At 40.4% G+C, this 24,668-nt stretch overlaps 1 protein-coding gene across 1 annotated transcript; it reads right to left on the bottom strand.

The window, feature by feature from the left end:
• Positions 1-1,146: 1,146 nt before the first annotated feature.
• Positions 1,147-23,601, bottom strand: PTER (phosphotriesterase related). The gene is made up of 5 exons (XM_067291759.1): positions 23,535-23,601; positions 11,945-12,390; positions 9,294-9,559; positions 5,667-5,807; positions 1,147-2,339 (listed from the first exon to the last, which is right to left on the bottom strand). The coding sequence occupies exons 2-5, from the start codon at positions 12,374-12,376 to the stop codon at positions 2,129-2,131; spliced, it is 1,050 nt and encodes a 349-aa protein (XP_067147860.1). The 5' UTR covers positions 12,377-12,390; positions 23,535-23,601; the 3' UTR covers positions 1,147-2,128.
• Between the last annotated feature and the right edge of the window lie 1,067 nt (positions 23,602-24,668).

Genomic DNA, 24,668 nt, shown 5'->3' with positions numbered 1-24,668 from the left:
AAGAAGCAGATATTTAAATGCAAAAGAGTGTGTATTAAAACCTATTTTTCTCATTCATATATATACACATATTATATATATATATATATATATATATATAGTCTCAAGGAAGTTTAATCCATATAAAGGATTAATGACTTGGAGAATTAAACTAAAGACAGGTAATATGAGTTACATAGTTATAAAAATTCTTTAAAATCAGTCATAGAAGTAATATCCACAGAATATTTATATTCTGAAAAAAGAATGATTATTTGTTTTGTTTTGAGGAGGGGAGGCTGTCTATTTCTCTCAGGTTAAAATTTGCAGATTTCAATCCAAAACAAAATATTAGCAAGATAATGAATGACCTTCTTAACGTAGTTGGTTATGTTATTTAACATTTTGGCAAAATCAAGGTAGTATTTGTATAAACTGTTAAAGAGTAATAGATGCTACCCCTTAGCATTTCTATTCATGTAATTTGCCAGAAGCAACTTTGTCTAATCTACTAAGTAAAGGGTACAAACTCTGATTTATCTGCATTAAAATGTCAAGAGTGTCTGCCATTGTGACAAAAAAAGCTCTTCTGTGCTGACTGCTCAACAGAAGTTTGGTGAAGATTTTAAGAATCTCGCTAAAAAATCTCTTGTTTAAACGAGTGAAGCTTTTCTTAAACAGAACATGTTACTCTTTCTGTTCCCCTTTTGGATAGTTGTCCGGTTCAAAATACCTGCCTAGCTAGTCTATGTTCACTAAGAGGATAACCAGTCTGGCTCATCGAGGTTTTATAAAGAGACATTGCGCTTCAAATCGCTCCTGTATTATGTCATCAGACTAGTTAAGTTTTTACTCTGTGACAAAGCGCCAACCTATATCCATACCCTGTAGTGGTTACTCCTGTTCTTTTCTACTACGTAAGGTATTTTAATCATGGATGTGTAACTGACTTCATGTCTATTCGTTCCATAGTTGCTTTTATTGGTTAGCGCACTCACAGCAGTGTAGCTAGAGATTTTCTATGTAGTATCAAACAGTAATGTATCAAGCTAGAGATCGTTTACAACTAGCAATGCTTATTTACTAAGGTATTTATTGGAAAAGTTCGTTACTACAAGACATGTAAGGTCAAATTTGAAGAAGCTTTTGAAATCAGACTACCATTGCTACTGAATAAGACCTTTTATTTGGATAAATCACTTGCCCTGGTTAATGTTAGACAAAAGGAAAGAACAAACTTTATGTGAAAAACACATATAAGGCAAACATTTCTTCCTTTTTCATCATATCTTGATACACTGATTTGTAAAGACTTATATCACAGCCTTTGTTATAACTATAGCAACTCATTAAAACTGTATTATGTAATATATATTGACTTTTGGTGTTGCATCCTTACAAAAAGAAGCTGTCCTTCATGAAATTTCACATCACCATTGCAAATTTCCAAAAGTTCTATATAAAAAATTTGATGTGATTAAAAAAGCCATCTATAACAATACTGCGCACAGTTTAAGAGGTCTACAAATTGCTTTATTCAAAAATATATTTTTCCATGTATTTTTTACATTTTCATTTAAAAATAAGTAAATTGTTAGATTAGAAAGAAACAATATATTTTTAGAATTATTTGAAATTTCTGCTATCTTCTGTTGTCTTTGGAAGCTATTTAAAAGTGTCATACCTTTTATCAAGCATTACTTAAAAGGATATGAACATAATTAGCAGATTAGCAATATTACAAAGATTAAAATCATCCCCAGAAGGGGGAGAATTTAATTGAAAACACTAAATTTCCTCCAAAGCACAGATGATGCATCTTCAAAAATATTTTTGGATAACATATAACAACAGAATTAGGTTACTCTCTGGAAACAGTTATTTTAATAATTCCATTGAAAAGATTTTGCAGGTGGGCTCATATCCAGTAAATCATTCATGAACAGATTTTTAAAAGGGAGAAAATGTAGACAGAATACATAATTTTGTTGTGCTAATTAGAAAGAGAAGTCATGATCAGTTTGTTGGTATCTTATTAATACCTTATAGTTTATCTCAAAAGAGCCAGATTTTAAAATGACTGGTCTCCTGAAACAAATCTGAATTTTATTAAGCTTCACTAAAAAATAGGAATATTTTTTCATTATCCCTACTTAAAAGTCAGCCATCGCTTTGGATTTTCTAGGAGTATTTTATCAATTTTACTTTGGGATATGCCTCTAATTAGCATTTTAGGAACTATATTTTTAAGGATATGTGAATATCCATGACCGCCGTATTTCATCAGCCTATTCTTAGTGTGCACATCATGAGCAATCACAATTCTGTCTTCATAGCCTTCATTGATCAGCATCCGAATCCTGTAAAAGTAAAAAGTATACCTGTCAGTGAAAGGTTCTCACTCTGCAACACCACCAAAGTAATCAGTATTTAACCTTTTTGCATTACTGTACTGCTAGACTGTATTAAAAGTGAAATTAATTATTTTCAGTTAACACAGAAGACATGTTTCTTATATTGAATTAAAGCACTTATTTTATAGACTGAAAGAAACACCTCTGAAAGCAGTGTACCACCACACCTCTCAAGGTGCACAAGGAAAACTCTCTTTCCAATTGGCACACTGCTTTGTGTTCCCAATCCCATTAAGTCCATGGAGAAGTTCAGGAATTTCACCATCAGCAAGCATGGGTCGCGGTTTGTAAATACACGTGTTTGGAACAATTTCCTACATAAACTGCTTTTCAGCATGACTGATTCATGGGGTTAGTTCTTGCTGCTGGTACCGTGCTAGCCCCATTGCAATTGTTAAGGATCAGCCTCAGTTTGTTACAGTTGCTTTGTGAAGTCTGGCTCAGTTATGCAAATACTTTCACATCTTTAGTTAACTGTCATTTAGAATAACCAGGTTAATAAAATTTTTATGTTGTCAGGATCACACTCCATACAGACAGTAACATCCAAACACATTTCAAAGATGTTCATCAAAGAAGAAGATGAGCAAGACAGGCTTTGTACAGGGCTAGCATATGCCAGCAAATAAGAGGAATTAATACAGCAGCCCAGCGGAGCAGATTTGGCAAAATGACAGCAAGTCAGCTTGGGAAAACCTGTAATCCTTCGGGTCATTCCCTTTTCCTGTGACAACCAAGTCTGCTACAGAGGCTTGTGCCAGTCCTTCTGTTCCACATTTCTCTCTGGTAAGCTTAACCCCTTGCTTGGCTTGTTTTTGAGAATTTATTCTGTAGGCATATAAACTTCTGTATTGTACAATGGTTAAGTGTTCCACTAAGTTTCAGGTTTTTTACTTGCATTGGCAGTAGTTTGCAAGCATTAAATGGCAGAGATTAATATAACAAACCTGGAGAGTGTTCATTCCTCACTAAGCCACCCAATTCCATCATTTTCCAGCACTGTCCAATTTGAATTTTTACTTTCTTGACTGCGCTTTTATCAGCAACAAAGCAAATATTACTCTTGTAAGTAATCACACTATCTGAAAGCTCTTATTCTCTGTTCTGATTATAGTTAGTTATGAAGAGATACACGTAGCAGGGTCAAATCAATATGGTCAGTAGGAAGATGGCAAGTAAGATAGAACTTGGCAAAAAATTAGCACCTTTCATAAAAATACTGTAAATAGTGCCATATAGTGCACAACACTATGTATACTGTAGAATTACAACATCACAAGTGTCTTCCCCAGCCTTGAATACAGATAGACTACATGCAAACCAGGGAATAAGAGCAAAGTACTGTCTTACAACAACCTCCTTTTGGTTTGGACTCATTTTGTGGTTTTGGGAGGCAGATGGTCCTTTACATTCTGTATTTATTGCTTGTTCTTGCTCATGTCTATAGCTTTAGTTAGTACCTGTTTCTGATTCAAAACAAAAACTTTCCTAGCAAAATTTGCTACACAAATCCATAAATACACACACAGTTGAACTGCATTTGAGTAGATTTGTATGACTATAGAAGTTTATTTAAGTTTTGAATACTAAGTTTTGAACAGACAAGACTGAACATGTTTTTCTCATTTAGTATTTTCATAGACAAATTTAAGGGTCAATTTGATTTCTACCACTCTGGTGCTGTTTGATCAAAAAATCCCAAGGAGATTGCCATAGTCATCATACATCCAGTGGGGATGCATCAAAAGCACATCCAAATCCATTTAATGGTATTTCTAACCCAAAGGCACATATTCACACCAAACAAAGAGAAGACAAACTTCTAGTATTTTCTTCCTATAAGCAGGCTGCTGCAATGCACACCCAAGCACCAGGCAGTTTAAGGAGAGACATCTGCGGCTGGGGGGATATTATGGATGGAATAAAACTTTGCCATGCTTGAACAAACACTTGTTAACCAAGGCCCAGTCTATTCTTCCATGTATTTTCCTCCCAGTGCTTCTGTACATGCTGACCTACTGTGGAACAGGAGAGGGGAGATGAACTATTCCAAAAAGCAATGTTAGCAATTTTAAACGTGAAAACTGTAGATTCATTACAACAGTTCGAAATACTGAGTGCAAGACTGAGAGCTCAGTTAAGAGTGAGAAAAGACTTCCAGTGTGAAAAGCAGCACCCAAACTTGGCAGTAAGTGGAATAGTACCCACAACACCTTCTTAAGAAGAAAACAGCCTGAAAACAGAAAAATTTTGAAGCTAACCTGGCAGAGAGGGGCAGAAAAACAATGTCTGAAATACAAGTGAAAGCTAGAAAGTAACTTCATTAGCAATCAGGGATCATAAAAGCCATCTCATCAAAGAGAAGGAAAGAACTGTTTCTGACGCTGGTAGGCGGGATGACATCCCACCCCTCAGAAAGCTGCCACTTGACTACATGTGAAACAGCAAAGGCAGATCACACCTCAGAGCAGAGAGGAAGGAGTGAGAAGCCCATTCCCAGCTGACCATACCTGTCTCAGACAGTCTCTGCAGGGAATGCATCTCTCTGGCAATACGGTGTATTAGCCCAGCACAACAGATTTGTCATGCAACTGAGCTGAGACTGCGCGCACTGATGAGAAACAGGGAGGAGAGAGCCTGCCAGTAGGGCCAGTATTTTCACATTGTGAATGTGAAGAGCACGACAGCTCTGAAGAGACAGGAATCTCATCCTTCACGAGGGAGAAAGGGCAAAAGGAGACGGGGGGAGAAATGATAAAGTGCTTGGAAGAACAAAAGACTGTTTTGTAGGATAGAAACACAGGACCAAATCCACGCAAGACAACCAATAAGTTTAGCTCATTCAGCACATTCATGAGAAGATATAATAGGCTTAGATGACGCATACTAGCAACACCAGATTTCAAATACTGTTTCAAACAAAATAACATAAATCCTGTACTTCCAGCCTTTTGTTTCACAGCATGACAGTCTATAAATGCAGTAAATGATAAAATTCAACCAAATCAGCATGTAATTAGGGCAGAGAATTAAGTTAAAATAGCTTTTGATCTTTTTCTCAAGTTACATTCTATGATTCTACATCTTCCTTTGCAGATAGAAGAAATTATACATGCTGCTCTAAACAAGTGACAGCAGCAGAAAAAAACCCCATGATTTTAGTATGACAATGTGAACAGCCTGCAGAATCACTGTGATGCACTTAAGATGTGTATCTATACTACTCATTTGTCAGTGGAAATGTTATTACTTAAACTGCATTGAAGTACATACCTTGCAATTCTTTCATTGTCACTTGGCATATCGATATCAGGGTGGAACTGGTAATGAAGAAATTCTGTACCAAATAGGTCATACTCTAAATAGCATCCAAGTTCAGCAAATTCCAGAAGTTTCTTTGTATCAAATATAGTCCTGCAGAACATACATAATACAAAGTCATCATTGTAAAAGGAAGAAAAACTCATGGCATGAGGACAGGTATTTGGGGACTTCCTACTTCCAAGGAATTGAAACAACTATCCAAGAGTTAATTCACCCTTTTGAAAAATGGAACTCCTGTTTGACACATGCGGATTAAACTGATACACAACGTTGTCTTTCTCGCATTCATCTGGGATTTCATGCATCAAAAAACAAAACAAAACCAACCCTTCCCCCGTGATATAATAAGTACACTTATAATCATCTTTAAATGGAAAGAGAAAAGTTACTTACTTTTGATTTCACTAAACCTCTCAATAGACAACCTAACGAGGAAGGACATTTAAGGAGGAGGTTAATTCAGAATGACCTTTAAATAAAGACAATGGATTACTTACACAAGACAGATTTACTTTCCCAAAAGAGTTACAGGAGACAGCTACATCCAGGGCTTGTTTCATCCATCAAACACCGTTAATACACAACTTTGTCCTTAGTTTCTATTATATACAGTGATGCTACCAGATTGTCATTAGAACTGCAATATATCATTGCTTGCACTGGAATCCGGCCAGAACACCTTCAGGAAACATTCTTACCAAAATACATAACAGCACTGTGAATTCTTGGGACATGGGTTTTGCATCAGATTTGAAAAGTGACATGCTGGAAGGAACAAAGCTCCTAAAACCCAGCACTCATTCAGAAATGAATGATGACTGAACTAACAGCTCTCTGAAATAATTTGTTTTTTCCCTTTTAAACATTTCTACCCAGAGTATAAGCTCACCAAATGAAAAAAAAACCAACCCTCAAATAATACATTGCAAATTCATCTTTGTAACCATAACGCTATCTTTTTCATATAGGGAAAAATCGGATTTCCATGAGGACAGCATGTTTAACCAAGAAGGAAGCAATTTTATTTCATTATTATTGTGGATACTGATGTCACAAAGTAATTCTACCCTAATCAATTACATCACAGTCTGTTGCTATGGAAATGACTGATGTCACAACTTCAATATTATGACATAACAGCAGGATCAAATAGGAGGAACAGATGGGTTGAGGGAGAGAAAACCCATGTTCAAACAACCTTGCCATCAGCAGGAGTCTAAGAATTGCCAACTGTAATTAATAAATTAATAAAAAAAATGTTATTTTTAAATAGACATTACAGTTTACAGAAGATGAGCATTTGGAAACCAAATGGGTTTGCACAGTGCAGAACAAGAGAAGGGGTAATTTTAGGTCCAGCCCTGCTCAGTTCACAGAGAGACAGTAACCAAGAACACTAATACCTGTGTGAAGGTGGCAATGGGAGGTGGGTTTTTTTAAATCACTGTATTTCAAAATCACAGCCAGATTATTTTATTTTGGTAAACTACTGTTAGTCTTGCACTTCTTGGCACTCTGTCCTAGCAAAGAGCAGGAGAGCTTAATTTCATCAGCCACTGGGTCCCCTTGTAAGCCACACTGATGCGGCAAGGGCAGCAGTTCCCAGCTCTGAATGCTCCCATGTGCTTATTCAGTTGTCTGGGCAACAAGTGTCCCTGAAAAGGAGACGGGACACAGGGAAGCATCCTGTGGTTTGGGTCTGATCCATGACTCACCACAGGGACGCCACCAAGCCATTATCAAACCGGCCTTCGTAGCAGTCATATAACAATAGCTACCGAAATGAATGAATGCTGATCTCTAGGAACAGACCTTGGTATCCTTAATTCCTACTAAATGACCAAACCCAAGATTCATTAACTTTTGCTTCCTAGCCTTCATGTATGCCACACAATTACTATAGATACTTGCTATCTTTTGTTCTAAGGCACTAAACTGCAAAACATGGTAGCTAGCATTTTAGTTGTATCATTTGACCATAACTCCACCTGAAAACTATCATTATGTCTATGTCAAAGGCAGGCAGGAAATATGAAGCTATGTACAAATTTATCTCACATTTAAGGGACTGGGATGCTCCCATATAGATTCTTCTTACTGAAAGAGACTTAAAATGTTAAATGTGCATTGCAAAGTCAAACTTCACAATAGTTTAGAGCTGTGTTATAGCAAGTGCCAGCTGGAATGTGTGAAAGTAATGAGAGAAGTGGTATCAGGAAATACCATACTGTCTGTCAGCGGCTGTTCACTGAAACTGCACCTCTGCCTTGACTATTTTCCTACTTACACTGTTTATTTTTCCACCAATAAAGCAGTGAATTCAATGATTCCCAACAGCGTACAAGGGCAAAACACACACGCTGAACATTTATGTTGTATTAAAATGGCTACATAAGTGCTGACACCTGCAATTTGCTTAGTCTTCTTTTACACAAAGATATAGGTCATCGGTTTTTCTTAAAAAAAGAGAAAAATATATAGTTACACATAAGATGGAATACAGGTAAATACATAAAGAAAGCACATGTCATTTATCTAATCAAATATAAATAAAATTTCATGGCCCTAAATTTTATGCTTTTAAAATGCCCAAATAAAACCTGCAGCTCCGTATGAACGCAAAACACTCGTAGTGTGATTTGTAAGCTCATAGAACATATAATCATCAGAAATTTGGAGTGTAGTGCTCATGCCCATATTACACTCACAATGGGGACAAGCAATCCAATTGCTGAGCGTCATATGACCACAGCCAGTCTCCATTATTCAGCAGCTAGCCAAACTAATCAATGCTTGGACATCTTCCAATTCATCATGAACTGTACAAGGTCACACAAAACTCATTTGGTAAAGAGGCTGTGTTTCTAAACTGGAAAGAGAGAAGAGCACCAATTCCTCTCCATGGCTGATGTGGGGCTTCTGGTTCTTGCTCTTGAGGAAACTAGAAGTTAGCTCTTTGGTCTAAGACAAAAACTACCCAAAATCCAACTAAATTGGTTTTTTGGTTTTTTTTTGTTTTTTTTTAAGCAGTATTTCTTCTGTCTGGCAGTAGAACTGAAAAGATCTGTTTCCTGCTCTGATCCAGAATCCAGCAAAATCAATGAGTTCTCCATTAGCATCCATGAGATTCTGGTCAGGCCCTTAAGGGTGCCCCGGTTTTCAAAAGTGCTGGCAGCCCAGCAGCTTCCCACCCAGTTTGGTAAGAGCTGCTCAGTGTCCAACACTTTCTGAAAGCAGTGATTTGTGAAGGCATTTAAATCAGTGTGGAATCTCCATTTCTTAAAATGTGGTTACAGTTACTCTTAATTGCACACCCAGACCTTCAAAGAGAGCATTTAAAGTCCTTAAATCTCGTTATGAACAAGGACTTAAGAGCTGAGCCAGGCTGACTTTGTTGGCAGCTGATCAAGCCCTGTACAAGCAGTTTTGTATTTTCAAAATCAGTAAACTTGAAGACAATTCTTCACATAATGATCCCAGAGCACTACAAAAACCTAGCTGTTTGCAGAGCAATTCCCCGAAATCTTACTGGGTCGTGGCAGCGCTGCCAGGACAACTGCAGAATAGTCTGCTTACCTGTCAAGGTGAGACATGACTATTTTTGAAGCATCGGCCCCAGCTTCCTGCAGAATGCGGATAATCTGGAAAGGTGCACCACTGTTCCTGCCAGGATGGATTATAACGGGGCACCCAAGTTGTGACTGAGCGTGCGCGGTTGCCTGAAGCACTCTGTGTTCGCTTGGAGTCAAAGGCCAGGAGCAGCCGATTTCTCCCACCACACCACACTTGATGTTAGTCCCATCCGCTCCACTGAGTATCTCATCAACGATAATGCCTGTAAGCTAATGAGCAGGAAAATAAGATTTTTGGATATTAATACTATTTGTGTTAAAGAGCAACAGATCTGGCCTACGGAAGCTGCACTAGTTATAATCCTGAGATCCTTCTAAACTCACGCAATTAACAGTTGTGCGTGTGAAACCACTACAGTTTAAATCTGGTTTCTATCAACTAATGTTATGCTAGCCATTAACTAAGACCAAAATAAACACAGATGAAAATCAATTAACAGTATCCACTCACACAATTGCCCAGGTTTGTGAGAAAAGCTGGTCTATATATAACTTGAATACCGACTTAAGCTGAGGCTAAATTTTCTTTAAAAAAACGACCAAACAAAAAAATTTAGCTCAGCATAAAATCTGTGCCTCCAACCCTGAAACTGGTTCCCAGAACAGTTCAAGGTAGTTTCTTGTTAAACAAGGGCTCAGAGAATAAGGAATCCTTGTCATTCAGATAGGAAAGGGTCAAAACTGGCAAAGATTACATATGACAAATCCTGAAGAGACAAGTTTGAGGCAAATCCTGCTCTTGAGAATGCCAGTGCAAAACTACAATAACTCCAATTACTTCAGAACTATAAAAGCAGAGCTTAACTGACAAACTTACAGGGTCAAAGTTAGTTTGTTTTTAAAACATTCGTAGACAAATGAGACATCAGAATCTCCTAATAAAATCAGTTTGTTATAACATATGCAGTTTTTCTTTACCAGAATAGGCCCCAAGTCTTAACAAATGCATTCGGAATTGAAAGCATAAAATGATATTGATGACCTTCTAAGTATTTGGCCCCGAATGTTAAAGAAATCATGATTTTAAGGAAGAATAAAAATAAAGTGAACACAGGAGGCAGAAAGATTTGCAAGCAAATCCAGCAAACCAAAAAAAGAAAACAAAACACATCAATTTCAAAATAAATCTGTGATGTATCCTTCCTCCATCTTGTCTCCTCAATAGGCCCATACAATGTACTGGTTAATATTTAATTTACATGCTGAAGTCAGTTGAAGCTACTACATTTTACAGCAGGTGAGGTTCTGCCCAGTACTTCATCCTGTGATAAGGCATCTTTTGCTTCCTGTATAACCAGTCTACCAAGCATCCCTATAGACAACCAGATACAGAATTCACTTCTCTCCTAATAGCAACCTAAGGACCATCTCTCCTGCTGCAACATCTTGTGTCACTAAACAGCTCTGCATCCTGACTCGGGCTAAACACCCACAGATAGCCCCGCAGATAGCTAAACAGCTAAATACCTCCCTTGTGCAGCTAAGGCCTGCAACAAAATATTCAAATTATCTTTGCCTAATGAGAAAATAAATCATCATGTCAAATTCACTGGCAAATGAAGAACCACCTATTACCATGGATCAGTCACGGCACAACCCTTTGGAGGTAACAACTGTCTTTTGGACTGGATTGAGTATTGATTAACTGCTGACTACCAGGCAGTCTGTGGGTCTTCAGCAGTCCATCAAATACAGCAGGGAAACCTTTGCCCTAAGAAATCTATTTGTAACAAATTCCAAGTGATGCAAGAATATTTAGGAAAAGCAGGACTGTTGCATACAGCTTGGATCCAGGGAGGTTGATAGAGCTGTATCATTTTACGTCTGCTGAGGTTCTGACCACTTATTTTCAAAACAAATCTGACTCCTTTGTAATCCATGACAGATTCTTTTTTTATTTTTTCTCTGCTCTGTTCATTCACATTCACAGGCTCCTGCCTTAGAGAGTTCCATTCCCTCTTCTCCTATCATCACCTTTTCTTAATAAAAGATGAATGAATATTTATTATTACAGAAGTATCTGGGGACCACAGTCATTATTAACACATTGTCTTAGGCACTGTACCAACAACAGGACATCGCCCCTGCTCTGAAAAGCCTGGAAAAATGGTAGAGAAGAGAGGTATAACAGGCAGCTTGAGCAGAGAGATGATTTACAACTGTTCTGTAAATATCACAATTATTTATGCTTTTTACAAGAATTCGGGGTGATCTTATTGGGAAGCAATTAGCCAGAAGAAGAGACAAAAGAGGCAGAAGGGATACACTCCTTCCTCACAAACTGCAGAAAGAACAGGATAATTGGTGTTGTACCAGATGCCTACACATGAAGAATTTTATTTTATTTTTACTGTTTCATTATAACAAATCCCTGAGAGAAAACGGAGCTTAAGAAACGGAAATGCTGACAGATAATCCCAGTACACGCAAATAGCGCTGGTCCAGCTATAACACACAAGCAGTAACACTACTGTTCTCTGTTTTTCAAGTTCAGAACTTTTAGATTTAATTTATTTGTTTGGACTTCTCTCCAGCCTTGACTCATTCAGGGATAAATCACAGGAGAGAGATTTCTAAATAATGGTCAAGACTCACCTGCTCCACTGCCATGGCCTGTGTATGAGAAGAATGAGTGGAATCCACATAAAACCCAGCCCCAGCAATAATATGGACTCCAGTTTCTTCAGCAAGTTTCTTCAAAGTATTCATATCCCGACTAATTCCTGTGGTTGTGTTTTCCACTATAGTCCCACCACCTGCTGCTTTAAAAAGCAACAGCTCCTCCTTTACCGCATCGGTTTCCTGATACAAAAGAAGATTTTCTTTATGGCTGTAGGGATTCTGCTTAATCCAAAACAAGTTCTTCATCTCAAGGGGCCCCTCCGACAGAGGTTCTTGGCCTGGTGCAGGGGGACAGTAGCAGCAGCTGTAGTTCATAGTCAAGTGTTCATGAGTCAACGTGTAGCCAAGCTGGTCCGGTTCCACAAGGCCCAAGACAGTCTGCACTTTTCCTCCCAAGGAAGGCATTTTTCTTCAGCAATCTTAAAAGAAAAAAAATAATCAGATTCTAAGAGAGTCTGGTAAGGAAGAAAAAAAGGAAATAAAAATGAAAATAGTTGAGAAAAAGCTGTAAATTCTCATCCAATTTCTATGAATTCCCTTCTTTCTCTCTCACATATACATACACACTGACACTACGCTTTCGTTAAAATGTTTTCAAATGCTATTTCAAATGCAGTGGTTAATGTGAAAAACAAAGTATTTATTTAACCTAAGTAAGCTTGTATCAGTATTTTAACAATGTAAAAATGTCTCATTCCAATAAAAGGAAAGCATCATCATTTATTGTGCTAGAGTCAGCATCACATTAAGATAAATGTTTCTTATTTAATAACAACCACTGTATGTTCATTTAGGATTCCTTGCTCTTCAGCAGCTGTCATATTTTGTCAGCTTGAGTCACCAGATGAACATACTTGGCATCACGACTGAATATGCCTTACTGATACTTTCATTTTATTTATCTGTGTCCTCCAAGTCTCACCATCCCCTTCCGTGCCGAGGAACCTGTCTATGTTCAGGCACCTTGTTGACTCCTCTGCATGAGGAACGCAGGGACGGAGATGATCATCATCTTAAATTTGTAACAAGGGCTCCAGTTCTCCTGCCAGCTGCACTTGGTAAGCCAGGAGTAACCCCAATGAAACTCCTCAAAGACTGACAACAGTAACTGAAAAGAGAGTTTGGTCCCCAAACAGCAGGGCAGAAATTCCAACCTAGCTCCAAAGTGTTATTTTCTGTCAGCTTCATTGGCAAAATATTTTACCAGTTAGAAATAGACCTTAGCCTAACATTTCATTTATATGGCTCAGTCTCTAAGATTCTTTTTCTTCAACTTTAATATGAATTAAACCATGTTATTTTTCTAAACTTCAAATGAGTGGTGACAAAGATATACCTTGAGGCTACTGCCTAGAATTGGTTCATGTCAAAAGCATCTGGTCTGTACAAGAATAGCATGAATCTCTACAGGTTAGAATTAGCTGCAGCTCTCTCCATTAGGATTTTGGGGGATTTTCTTGGGGAGGGGGGTCTTTTTTGTTTGTGTGTCATATTAACATTAAACATAGCTGACTACCCAGGTCATGTTAGATCTTCCTGATGCTAGTTGCAAAGGCTTGAGGATAATGTAGTTATAATACCAAATCAACGAAAATCATCAGTTATGAAAGAAAATACATGTTTAATCATGTCCAGAGGACAGGACTAACTAGAGCATGCATTATTGATTAAAGAGAGAGATCTTTTCCATTTGTGTCTCTCTTTTAGTGAATAATATCATAAATGTGGATCTGTTACTGGTAAAGCGCTCAGAGGACATTTTCCTTTTGACTGTTAGTGTTAATCTACCAGGATGACAGAAAAAGTGAAATCTGAAGGGCATTGAACTCTACATATCAAAGGGCACAAGACCATCTCGATCTCTTTGGAGATACCTCCCATCACGAGCCAGCATCACTGTCAGAGTACCAATGTAGGAACAGCAACCCAGCTCCTGCAAAAGGGAGATATCGACTGCCTAGTGAAGAGTTTGCAGTGCTTGCAGTTATTTTAATATGAAAACTTGGCCATCCTTAAGAAAGAGATAGGACTGACTGACTATGTTTGCTTCCCTTGTGTACAAGCAGACATGTATGAAAAACCCACTGAGAAAGAACTGTTCTTTTATGAATTTCATTTGTAGACTAGTGTGTCGACTTGTTTGAGAAGGCAGAATAATTACTTTGGTAGAACAGACTGCTGGTTGTTTAATATAATGATTTATTTTTTGCCAAATAAATTAAGAAGTGCATGATTTCAGAAAATATTTTTCTTGAGCAAATAATTAAAAGCAAAATACCTGTCTTAGTCATAAACTGCTGCTAGCTGCAATTCAATTAAGTTGTCCAACCTAGTCATTAATTTAGTTCTTGAATAAACCTGGCACTCCATAGAGCAACCCACAATTCTGGAGAAGTTCAATGATCTGAGTCATTCTTACATTCATAGCAAAGAGATTAAGATAACTGCATTACCTTTATTTTTTTGCAATAAATTTCTATGCTCTGGTATTCAGTAAAACCCTGACAGCATAAAGAGTGATATTTACACTCTGTACTGGAGACACACTTTTCTTCCCTCATGTTCATTGACCATTTTCAAGTCCATTTTGGTATATAATTAAATATAAAAGTATTTAAACATAAGTATAATGAAGTTCTTATAATAAAACTAGACACTAAGTGATTAGAGTCTGCTTTCTTAACAAGTTTCCACTTCATTTTTTTAGTTGTATAGTGCTGTTATTCAACAAAAGTCATTTTAATTGCATCAGAATTTCTGCTCACTTTCAGGTTACAATTTTGATAAAATGTTGATTTTCCACACCTGTTGCTGCTAATTCCTTTCTGACCTAGTTAAGTTAGATTAGTCTCAATTAATCTGGTCTGAACCCTATGAAGATCCATGGTTGTGTTTGGGGGATCTACTTCTAGCCTGAAGATGCTGTCTTCTGATTTATAACAGGGGTGAAAAAGGTCTAAAATCTGTTGAATTTTAGATATAGACTATAGCATATTTACAGAACTAATACATACTTCCAAACCTTTTGATTTAGACCAAGTATTTTCACAAATATAAGAAGCATCACAAAGATGGAAAATGAAGCAAACAACATTTAAAGTAGGCCTAATTTTATCTTCCTGAAAAATAAGATTACTATTAATTAATGTCAGTACTTGCTTACTAACAGTTTCAAAAGCCACCGATTTTAATAAAAAAATATGAAAAAGGACAGCCAGTAACTTCTGATTGGAATTATTTTTAAAATCACTGTCCTGATATCGCCTCTGCTGTCATTTACAGAGACAGCATGCCATGATTATGCTATAATGATATATTATTTTTAATATCATTCACCTGATGGTACCATAATTTGTGTCCTTAAACTAGAGTTTAGTTGCAAACAGCTTTTAAATTGAGAAAAAAGTGCTGCTTAATTTGAGGGCATAAATGTTACCACAGAAATCAACATTCATGTGCTTTACTAATTACTTGCATTCCACATCTTATACCGAACTTTTTTTCTGAGTACAAGTTTCTTCTTTCACATACAGGAAACTTAATTCATATCACCTCATTTTAGCCTTCTAAAACGGTGGATGTCTTGTCCAGGATAATCGTATAGACCTTTTTCAGAGAGACAGAGGGAGAGGGAGTGTGGAGAGAGGAAACCATCTCTATAGGCAATTCATCCAATCTATTTTTCATGGAATAGGACAGGGCAAGTTACTTGCTAGAAATATCTGCCTCTTTCCATGGACTACAAGTGGAGTCAAGAAACAGTCCTGGACAAGACACTTGTATTTTAGATGGCCCTCCATAAAACATGTGAATTATATTTCCTGAATCCTAACCTAGTTCGGGGGGAAGGGAGGGGTGGTATATTCCTAGCACAAGAATAAACAGGCCTGCTGTTATCTGACAACTATAGGTATTTTGGTTTTGGAAATCATTAATTTATACTGTGCTAGCAAAAAGGTAGGTGATCCATCCCAGACAACGACTTCTCTGTCCTAGGTGCTGCATAAATAAAGAACTAAATGATAGTCCCTGAAAATTACATATTTAAACAAAAGGAAATGAGAATTCCTTTAACATATAACCAAAATCAGTATTTTTCACAACAGCCTTGAAACAACACCCTAATGCTTCTGTAATAAACTCTGGCCAAATCTTTAGGACAACTGATTTTATGGCGCACAAAACATGACTCTCACAGTTAGGCTATTGTTAAATACTGGTGAAGTAAATATTTTTCCTAGAGGTATTATTAAGAAGAAAGAGACTTGCTGCTAAAAAGACCATGGAACTGCATTCCTCACACCGGTAAAAACTCCAGTGAGTTTGCCTGAATATGGATGACAAGATTTGTGTCTCCACTTTTCCCATCTGAAACTTGCACTTCAATCACTGCACTTCAGTCATTGTATCATTTTAATGGTCTTGTAATGGGAAGTCTCTCTAGGTTTGGATTAGCTGCTTCCTACAGTAATCTCATATTTCTAAAACATAATAATCACATAAATACAGTTTCCACATGTTAATGCATTTGCTTTGATTTGGTAAACACATTTTAATGGTATTAGCACAGATTCTCTTTAGGTTTGCATGGGAATCATTTTATTGTCATTACATTACAATGTGGGATTACAGCAACACTACATCCAGATTGCTGTGACAGAAAATTTACAACAAAGCAATAAGAATGGCTCAATAGGTATTTATTATATCTAGAAAAAAATTAAATTTAGCTGCCATTTAGCAATAAGGGTTGCCCCGCCTGCACGATAAGCATTACAAAAGGGTCTTTCCTTGCATAATCACACAATCCCAAGAAATGTGACATGGCACAGGTCTGCTATATATTTACAGCTAGGGGTAAATGCTTTGAGGGTTCAATTCTACCACGAGTGACCTCTACAGAGCATGGAAAAGCCCAAATTAGAAATATATGACACATCCGTAGTAAATAACTATTATCTAGTCTATGCTATGTCACCATTGCCCACGTTTGAACATTTTGTGATGACAGAAAAAGGTTGGCAAGACAACACAAGAGGAGAGACAGAGGGTAAGTACAGAATATTTCAGGAAGCATTTAAAAAATGTGTCTCAAGCTGGCTTTAAGTAGCATGCCAAAATGAAGCCAATATAAAAGTATCACACCTTTTGTGACACTGAAACTCATTTTCACTGTATTTAAGTGCTTTAAAAAATTCATTGTTGGGCATTACAAAAAAAAAAAAACTATGCAGGATGCTCTTGCTATAAAAAAAAATCACAAAGCATAGAAAAAGCTGGAAGTATGGTATTACTTGTACTCTTTTGGGTTGGGGTGGGTAGCTTAAATATCTGCTTTTTTCCTCTAAGATTTTAGTAACTTCTTTCTCTCATTCCCAGTGTTTCTGCTGAATCCATAGAGGTTTATGGGATGGAAGGAACTTTCTTTTTGCCACCTGACAAGCAAGTTTTCTAACTTCTCTGACAGACAGGTTCCAGGTCTACCTGATCTTCTTCAAAAATTTGTTCACAAGCTCTGATTACAGAACAAACATGCCTAGAAGCCAGCCTCATACACTGGTTTCAATGAGCGTGGCCTTTTGGCCCATGCATAGTGTCAGGTAACTGCAACTATGAGGGCACTGGAGCAGAGCCCACAGCTGACTGGCAGAGAGCACAAGCAGCAGTGAACTTGCATCCACTCCAGAGGGGCAGATTTAGGCTCATTTAGGTCAGTTAGCCTAGCAATTCCCTCTGCATCAACAGCTGCAAAGATGTTCAACAGTCTGTGTGTGACTACACACTCCTAAACTGGCACTCTCATTTCAAACACCTGAAGTCTCTTAGACTGGGTAGAAATTGGCCAACATATTCAAAAGTTGGAGATCTCTTGAGGGAAATATTTAAAAAGCATCACCTATCCCTACTTTTTTTTTTTTTTTTCCTGAAACACATTGTTCTGGAGCTATTCAGAGCAGTGGATTAATGCAGTTGCCTTTGACAAACTAGCTGTGGTTCCAAAACCATTTAGACACATTTATTTCCTTTAAAAGCCAGGATAAAGGACACACCAAATACTGTTTTTCACTGAATTTCTTATATAAGCTTTCAGCAATCAAAAAGCTATCATGCAATTGAAGTGAGAGGGATCACTAGAAATAACTTTGTATTAAGTTGCAATATGTGCTACGAAAACAAGATACGAGAGATCTAGCCCAGTGTTACATACCTCTACAATGGTGAGCAGTAGTCCAGCAAAACATGCATGTACGCACAGAACACTAGTGCTAAGCATTGCCTTGGAGGCTGTAAGAGAGGGACTTATTTTTTGGTTGAAAACAGCTTCCTGCTGCATTTTCTTTCATGAAAACCTCTGTTATCATCTTTCATCCTTCTGCTGATCCCTTTTATGCCTTGCATTCATTTTTCAGCTGAAATCATGTACAGTAATTAGGGGTAGAGAAACCCCACACCTTTTCCTTTGCTTGAGTGAAGCCTGGCAATGTGCCATGCAGTAAAAGCAAAGTCACTTAAATTGTAGTGTAAGAGATATTTAAACACTAATAAACATATGTGAAAGGCCAATATATTGATTCATTGTTCCCACAACCTCCAAAAAGTACACTTTGGGGAAAGGAACAGGGCAAGTGAGAAGCAAAGCTTTTAAAAGTTCACCTGAAAGTGTGAGAAGTGAAAATTCTCACTGCATAGTTTCTCCATTGCTTAGCTAATGGCAGACAGACAGATCTTCCAGTTTTGGGGGGTTTGAGGGTCATATTCGTGCTCTACCGAGGCTTTGAGCCAACCATACATAAAACAGATTCCTTCCTCGCAGTTCAACAACCACATCAGAACGAAGTGCTGCCTCTCATATGGATTTCATGGTTGGGCCACACCTTTGTGACCAAAGCAAGCACACGTGATCTCCATGTGACCATGCATTCATGCATCCAATGATTTGTCCCAAAGACAGAGTCTGAGCAACTGTCCTAATATTTAATACTTTACACACTTTTTTTTTTCCACTTTGGTTGAAGTTCAGCTGTTTTTAACCCAATGGACTCAGACTTTTGTTTTACCTTACATCCGTGCAGGTAACAGTCTCAACATCTAGGCTTCGCACAGCAAAGTCCAATTGAAGTTTCTCTTTATCAGAGAGATTTGAGACCAACATCCCCGCAAGTATTTTCTTCATCAACATCTCCTCTGTAAGAACTTCAGGGGATTTTACATTTTGGGCAGCTTCCAAAATTACTCCTGATAAAAGGTCAGATAAAAAATCTCCCCTATAGACTCCAACATTACATTAACTATATTTTACATGGTCACATAGTGTTTTTAGGCCAAAAATCAGGATTGAAGTCACATTAAGCTATATAATAATATATGCAAATATGGTCTGAGTGCTGCATGCTGCTACATGCATTTGTGTTCTTAGCCCTAAATAGAATCATATTTGCTTCTAATGGGTACAGGGTTACAAGCACGCACTACCTTTCTTGCTAGGACAATGTGATATGGGAAAACCTTCTGTGCTTTTCAGGAATGAGTGTTGAGTCTTCATTCCTTCTAAATTTCAAATTTGAAACTTAAGCAGGAATCTAATTCTACTCTTATTCTCATTGACTTTAATTGGTTTTCTTTCTACTTAAGGTCACATATGCTTAAATATTTTCACATAAGCTTAAATATTTCACTAAGCATGCTGGATGGAGCATTATCACTCATTTGTGCGGCAACTTCACCAAAAATCACAGCAAATCACTCTATGAATCTTTACATGCAGAAGTAAAGATAGAAGAGATGGAGATCCAAGACGACAGACAACAGACATCATCCTGCTCACCACACAAATCTATGCAATGGAAGAGTGATATTCACTACAACTTTTTGATCAAGACTGGAAATGACTAACTAGAAAATTCAGATGAATGAACTCTGAGGTCAGGTTTGTGGGGAACATAACAGTCACTGATCCTATAAAGACTGTGAAGCAACACACAGCTGAAAATAGCCTAGGGCCAGGGTTTAGTGCTTCATTCAAGACAGCAGACTGCAACAATGATTGGTTCCTGGGATAAACTGGGACTTTCACAGAACCACTTTAATACTGAATGTTGAACTTAGATGGACGGAACTAAATTCAGTTTCCCACTATCACAAACAACAGTATTCCAAAGTTTCTCACCTACCTGGAGACCCACTGGAAAAAAACCACCCTGAGAAAAGCCTTCATAGTTTCCATTGTGACTGTTCTACTATTGCTGTGTTAGGCTTTGGAAGCCAGATGCTTTTCTCAAGGTCCACTTTTGCTCTAACAAGAAACTAGTGCACACAAGAAAACTTAATGTGAGCCCAGTGAAAGCCTGCAGGTGATGGGCATAACTTAAGAGAGTATCTTTTAACTTAGAGACCATCTTTATAGAATCTGCATGCTTTGTCAGTGGTCAAAGTCAATGACCTCTTGCTTGTACAGCTCCTTGGTACTAGGTTCTCAGCCTTTCTTGGGTGCAATAATGAAACAGCAGGAACAGCTAACACACTCAAAAAGCTGATAAGACCATCAGGTTTCCTGCATATCCTTCTGTTTTCTTACCAGGTATTGCTGAATCTTCAGTCTTAACAAGAACTGGACACAGAAGCCTACCACTGTTCTGTATTTTTGTATCACAGCATGACTAAGTATTTTTGCAAGAAGACATAAACTCAGTATCTTTGTCCTGGAAACTATTAACTTTCTGTGATGTAAAAAATCTTTGCTACCCAGTCTTAAGTGAATAGCAAAGAACCAAGTTCTGCAATAAAGTTTACAGTCCTCAAGAGTTCTAGCAGCAAGACCAGTAGGACATTTTCAGGTTCCCATCCGTCAGAAGGCACAGAAAAATTTGTAAAGAAAGCATTCACCTCCTTTCATTCAGTGACTACGCCTCACTACAAAGACTCTAGACAGGGCAAAGAGCTGTGGGTTAAAACAATACTCCTTTTACACTTCTAGTGGGAGGGGAGATCCTGAAACAAAAGAAGAGAGAGGATGTCTTAGCAGGTAAGATGTCACCTTTTCTTTGGTCCTTGCTCCTCCACAAAAGTTACCTTAGAAAAGACCCTTGTGACTTTGGCTCCCTGTAGGACTAAAGTTTGACTGAAAAATCATGGTTTGCTTAAAACTGTCATATACAAGATGTTGTGGTGGTCTTTCTTCTTAATAAGCAGTTAAATAAATGCATTTCTGATACATATTCCAGCCATTGCTAGGATAAATGGATGTGACCAGAAAACAATGATCTGCTAAAGCAGGATCCTACAAGAAAACCTACCCTACCAGTTTTGAGAAAAAGATGAAGTTTATTATTAGAACTAGAGGGATGGGACACTCTCTTTCCCTTCCCGACATAGCTGATAAAATTACCTAGATATTCTCTAGAAACACAGAAGACCTAAGTTCAAATCTCTGCTCTGAATCAAACTGGGGACTTGAACCTCAGTTTCCCACAGCCTAGATGGATTTCTAGCTATCTAGATCTTCTAGCAATCAGACAGGTGGCTAGTTCAAGGCATGGAAGGCATGGAAAAATCTGCCTTCCTCTGTTTTCATGAAACTGGAAAAAGTCTTCATTTCAGCTTATTACAAAAATTAACCTTGTTCAATTTTTTAAGTTTTGTAAGATGGAAAAAACATTTTAGATCTACACAACATGAAATAAGAAATAAAATACACAGAATGTTCAGAGAAACAATTCTTTAATAAATACAGAACTCTTTGGTGCCATATGGTTCAATATATACTGATTTTGATATGTGAGGAGCAAGCTGATGGCTTGCTAACCACAGAGGGAAGCAGTAACACTTGTTCCTGCTCCACCACGCACTAATTAAAGAAGTTAACACTGGTCATCTATACGAAATGTAATTAAGCATCTGAATGCCATTTTTGCCACCTTTGATTATAAAACCACAAAAATGAACGTGATGATGGTGACATGATGGAGAATATTATGTCTGTTAAATTCCCAAACATGAGAGACATTCATAATAATAAATGACACTTATGTAGTCTTTCATATAACAATCTCAAAGTACCTGACAAAATGATACAAAACTACCTATTACAAGGATCACTTCACCCATCACTGAAACACAGCCCCCAGCAGAAAGAAGGTAACAACCTTTAAACACTACAGAACCTATTACGACAGAGAGCATGGAATAATGTACCCAATATAAAACACAGGGGAATTCTAGATGGGCAAAACATAATTTTCCAAAAGAAAGTGACCTCCAGCTAAGAAATTGTTTCATTCAAGAGTTATCACGAGTCTCTAGCACATAGAAGACAACATCCTCAACAACAGACACCCTTAAAATAAAAGACTTATATCCACAATTTTCTTAGAGATCAATATATTCATGTACGCTAGGTCAAAACACGCTCATCTGAGTTCCTCACTAATGCAACTTGTATGCTCTTCATCTCAGGACCAAGACCCGTTCCCAAGAAGTTGCAAAGCACCCAGACCCGCTGCTGGGCAGTGGCTCAGCCATAGCACTGGACCACACCTGGCAAAGCCAACCTCGGCCTCCCTCGCCCAGACCGAGCACTCGTCTGCAGCTCGCTGAGCTGGGCCAAGGGAAGGCGAAAGCAGCTTGTGCCGCAGCCGTGTTTTGTAAAGCGTGTGGCCGGGCAGCAGACGACAGGGCACTGACAAAGACGCACAGCAGATGCACAGTGCCTGGATCCCAGCAGGGCTGCCGGGCACTGCTGGGGCCTTGCTGCAGAGCCTTGTCGAGCTAAAGCCACCCTGGAAGCGCCTTGCAGAGGACAGGGGGCCTTCAGATGGGGAGGCAGCCGGAGGCAGGCCCCGCAGGCCCGCATTGAGCCACGTGTTCCCTCACGGACCCGCCCCAGGCCTAACGGGAGCGCAGTGCTGGAGAGGGCACAGCAGCTGCCCGCAGTTAACTTGCGGCCATACAAATATTAAATGCCAACGCTAACGGCAGCAGCGCGGTCGCCCACACCGGGCTGGTCTCCGACAACCGCCCCTCGCTCCCCGACAGGGATTCCCTGGAAGGCAGAGCCGCTCGTTACTCCTCACGCCGACGGCCGCGGGGCCTCCCCACCAGCCCCGCTCAGCCCCAGCTCCGCTGTCCCCACCGCGGCCGCGGCTTCCGCCCCGGCGCCCGCTCCCCCTCCGGCCGCGCGGGCCGGGCCGCCCCGCGCAGGGCCGCCCGCTCCCCGCCCGGCAGCGCGGCGGGCGCTCCCGCCGCCTCGGGCCGGCGCAGGGCGGGCGCAGCCGGGCGGCCGTGGCGGAGGGGCGCAAGCAGCTCGCGCCTCTCAGCTCCGGCGAAAGTTTCCCGGTCCGGGCGCCCTGCCGCAGCAGCGGCCCAGGGCGCCGAGGCCCAGCGGCGGCAGCGCAGCTCCCCGCCCGCTCCGCTCCGGGCCGCGGGGGGAGCAGGAGCGCGGCGCCGCGCGGCCTGGCGGCCTGGCGGGCGGCGCAGGGGCCCCGCTGCCGCCGCCGCGCCCCGCGGGGGGCGGCCGCGCTCGCCCGCCCGCCCGCTCGCTCGCCCGCCCGCCCGCTCGCTCGCTCACCCCGCGGAAGGACCCTCCGCCAGCAGCACCCCCGCCCCGGCCGCCCGCGGCTCCCGCCCGCTCGGGGCGGGCCGTGCCCGCCGCCGCCGCCGCGCCCAGCCCCGGGGCGGGGGCGGGCGGGGGCCGGGGCGGCGCGGACCTCGGAGCCCAGGGCGCCCCCGGGCCGGGTGAGCGCGGCTGTGCGCCTCGCACTGCCCGCCGCCCCCGGGGCCGCCGGGCTCCCTCCGGGCTTGGGCTTGGCCCCGGCCCCGGCCCCGGCCCCGGCCCGCCGCCTGTGCCCGGCCTCTGGTGTCTCCCCTGTGGGCGGACTCGGCCTGCGCCTTGCACCGCGGCCCGGCGCTGATCCCAGCGGGGCTCTGCATCCCGCTGCCGGCCTTTGGTACCCTGAGCCCCAGAGCTGGCCCTCTCCGGGGCCCTCTCCCCCGTGAAGTGAAACTACGCTGTGTTTCATGACAATTTGGGCTCCAATGAGAGTCGGAGGATGTGAGCATCCTGCCCGTCCTTGCTGGTAACCCCTGTTTACACCACGAGGAAGATGCTCAGATCCACTGAGTCATTTTGGGGGGTTGGGAGGTGGCTTGCAAAAGCTGTATTTTATAATTTGCCCTTGCAATGCAAACAGCAGGAAGGTTGAAGAGAAGCTTCCCAGTATTCATAAGCAGGATGACATTGACAGTGATTCTGGTTAAAAATGCAGATGCAAAGTATGAAATGAAAACAGACCTGACACCTAAGTTCTTACACTTTCCACCTAAGCTCTCAAAAGTGTCTGATTTCCCTAAGGCGCCCGGCATCCGGTGTGCTACTCTTCCATTTCACAGAAAGGTAAACAGATGCTGGCGACACGGCCAGCAAAGGCAGAGAGGACAGTGAACTCCTGCTGCCCTCCCGCGCAGTCAGCACTGTGGCAAAGCCGCTCTGTGCACTGCGCAGACATGCTACTCAAACCAGGTCAGGGGACCTCACGCGTGTCCGAGGGAAGCAGCTGCTGCTCTCATTGCTCCCCTCATTTCGACATGGACTTCTTCCCAATCGCCATTCATACCCATTGGGGCCAGTGATGGCCCCGCAGCCTGCCGGGCAGCATGCAGCCTGCGTGCAGCACCGCAGCGCGGGACCCCTGAATGGCGTCTC

Source organism: Apteryx mantelli, chromosome 2 (genome assembly GCF_036417845.1).
Source record: "Apteryx mantelli isolate bAptMan1 chromosome 2, bAptMan1.hap1, whole genome shotgun sequence".
Taxonomy (NCBI): domain Eukaryota; kingdom Metazoa; phylum Chordata; class Aves; order Apterygiformes; family Apterygidae; genus Apteryx; species Apteryx mantelli.
Note: the sequence above shows the minus strand (reverse complement) of the source record. Positions and strands in the feature narration are given on the sequence as shown.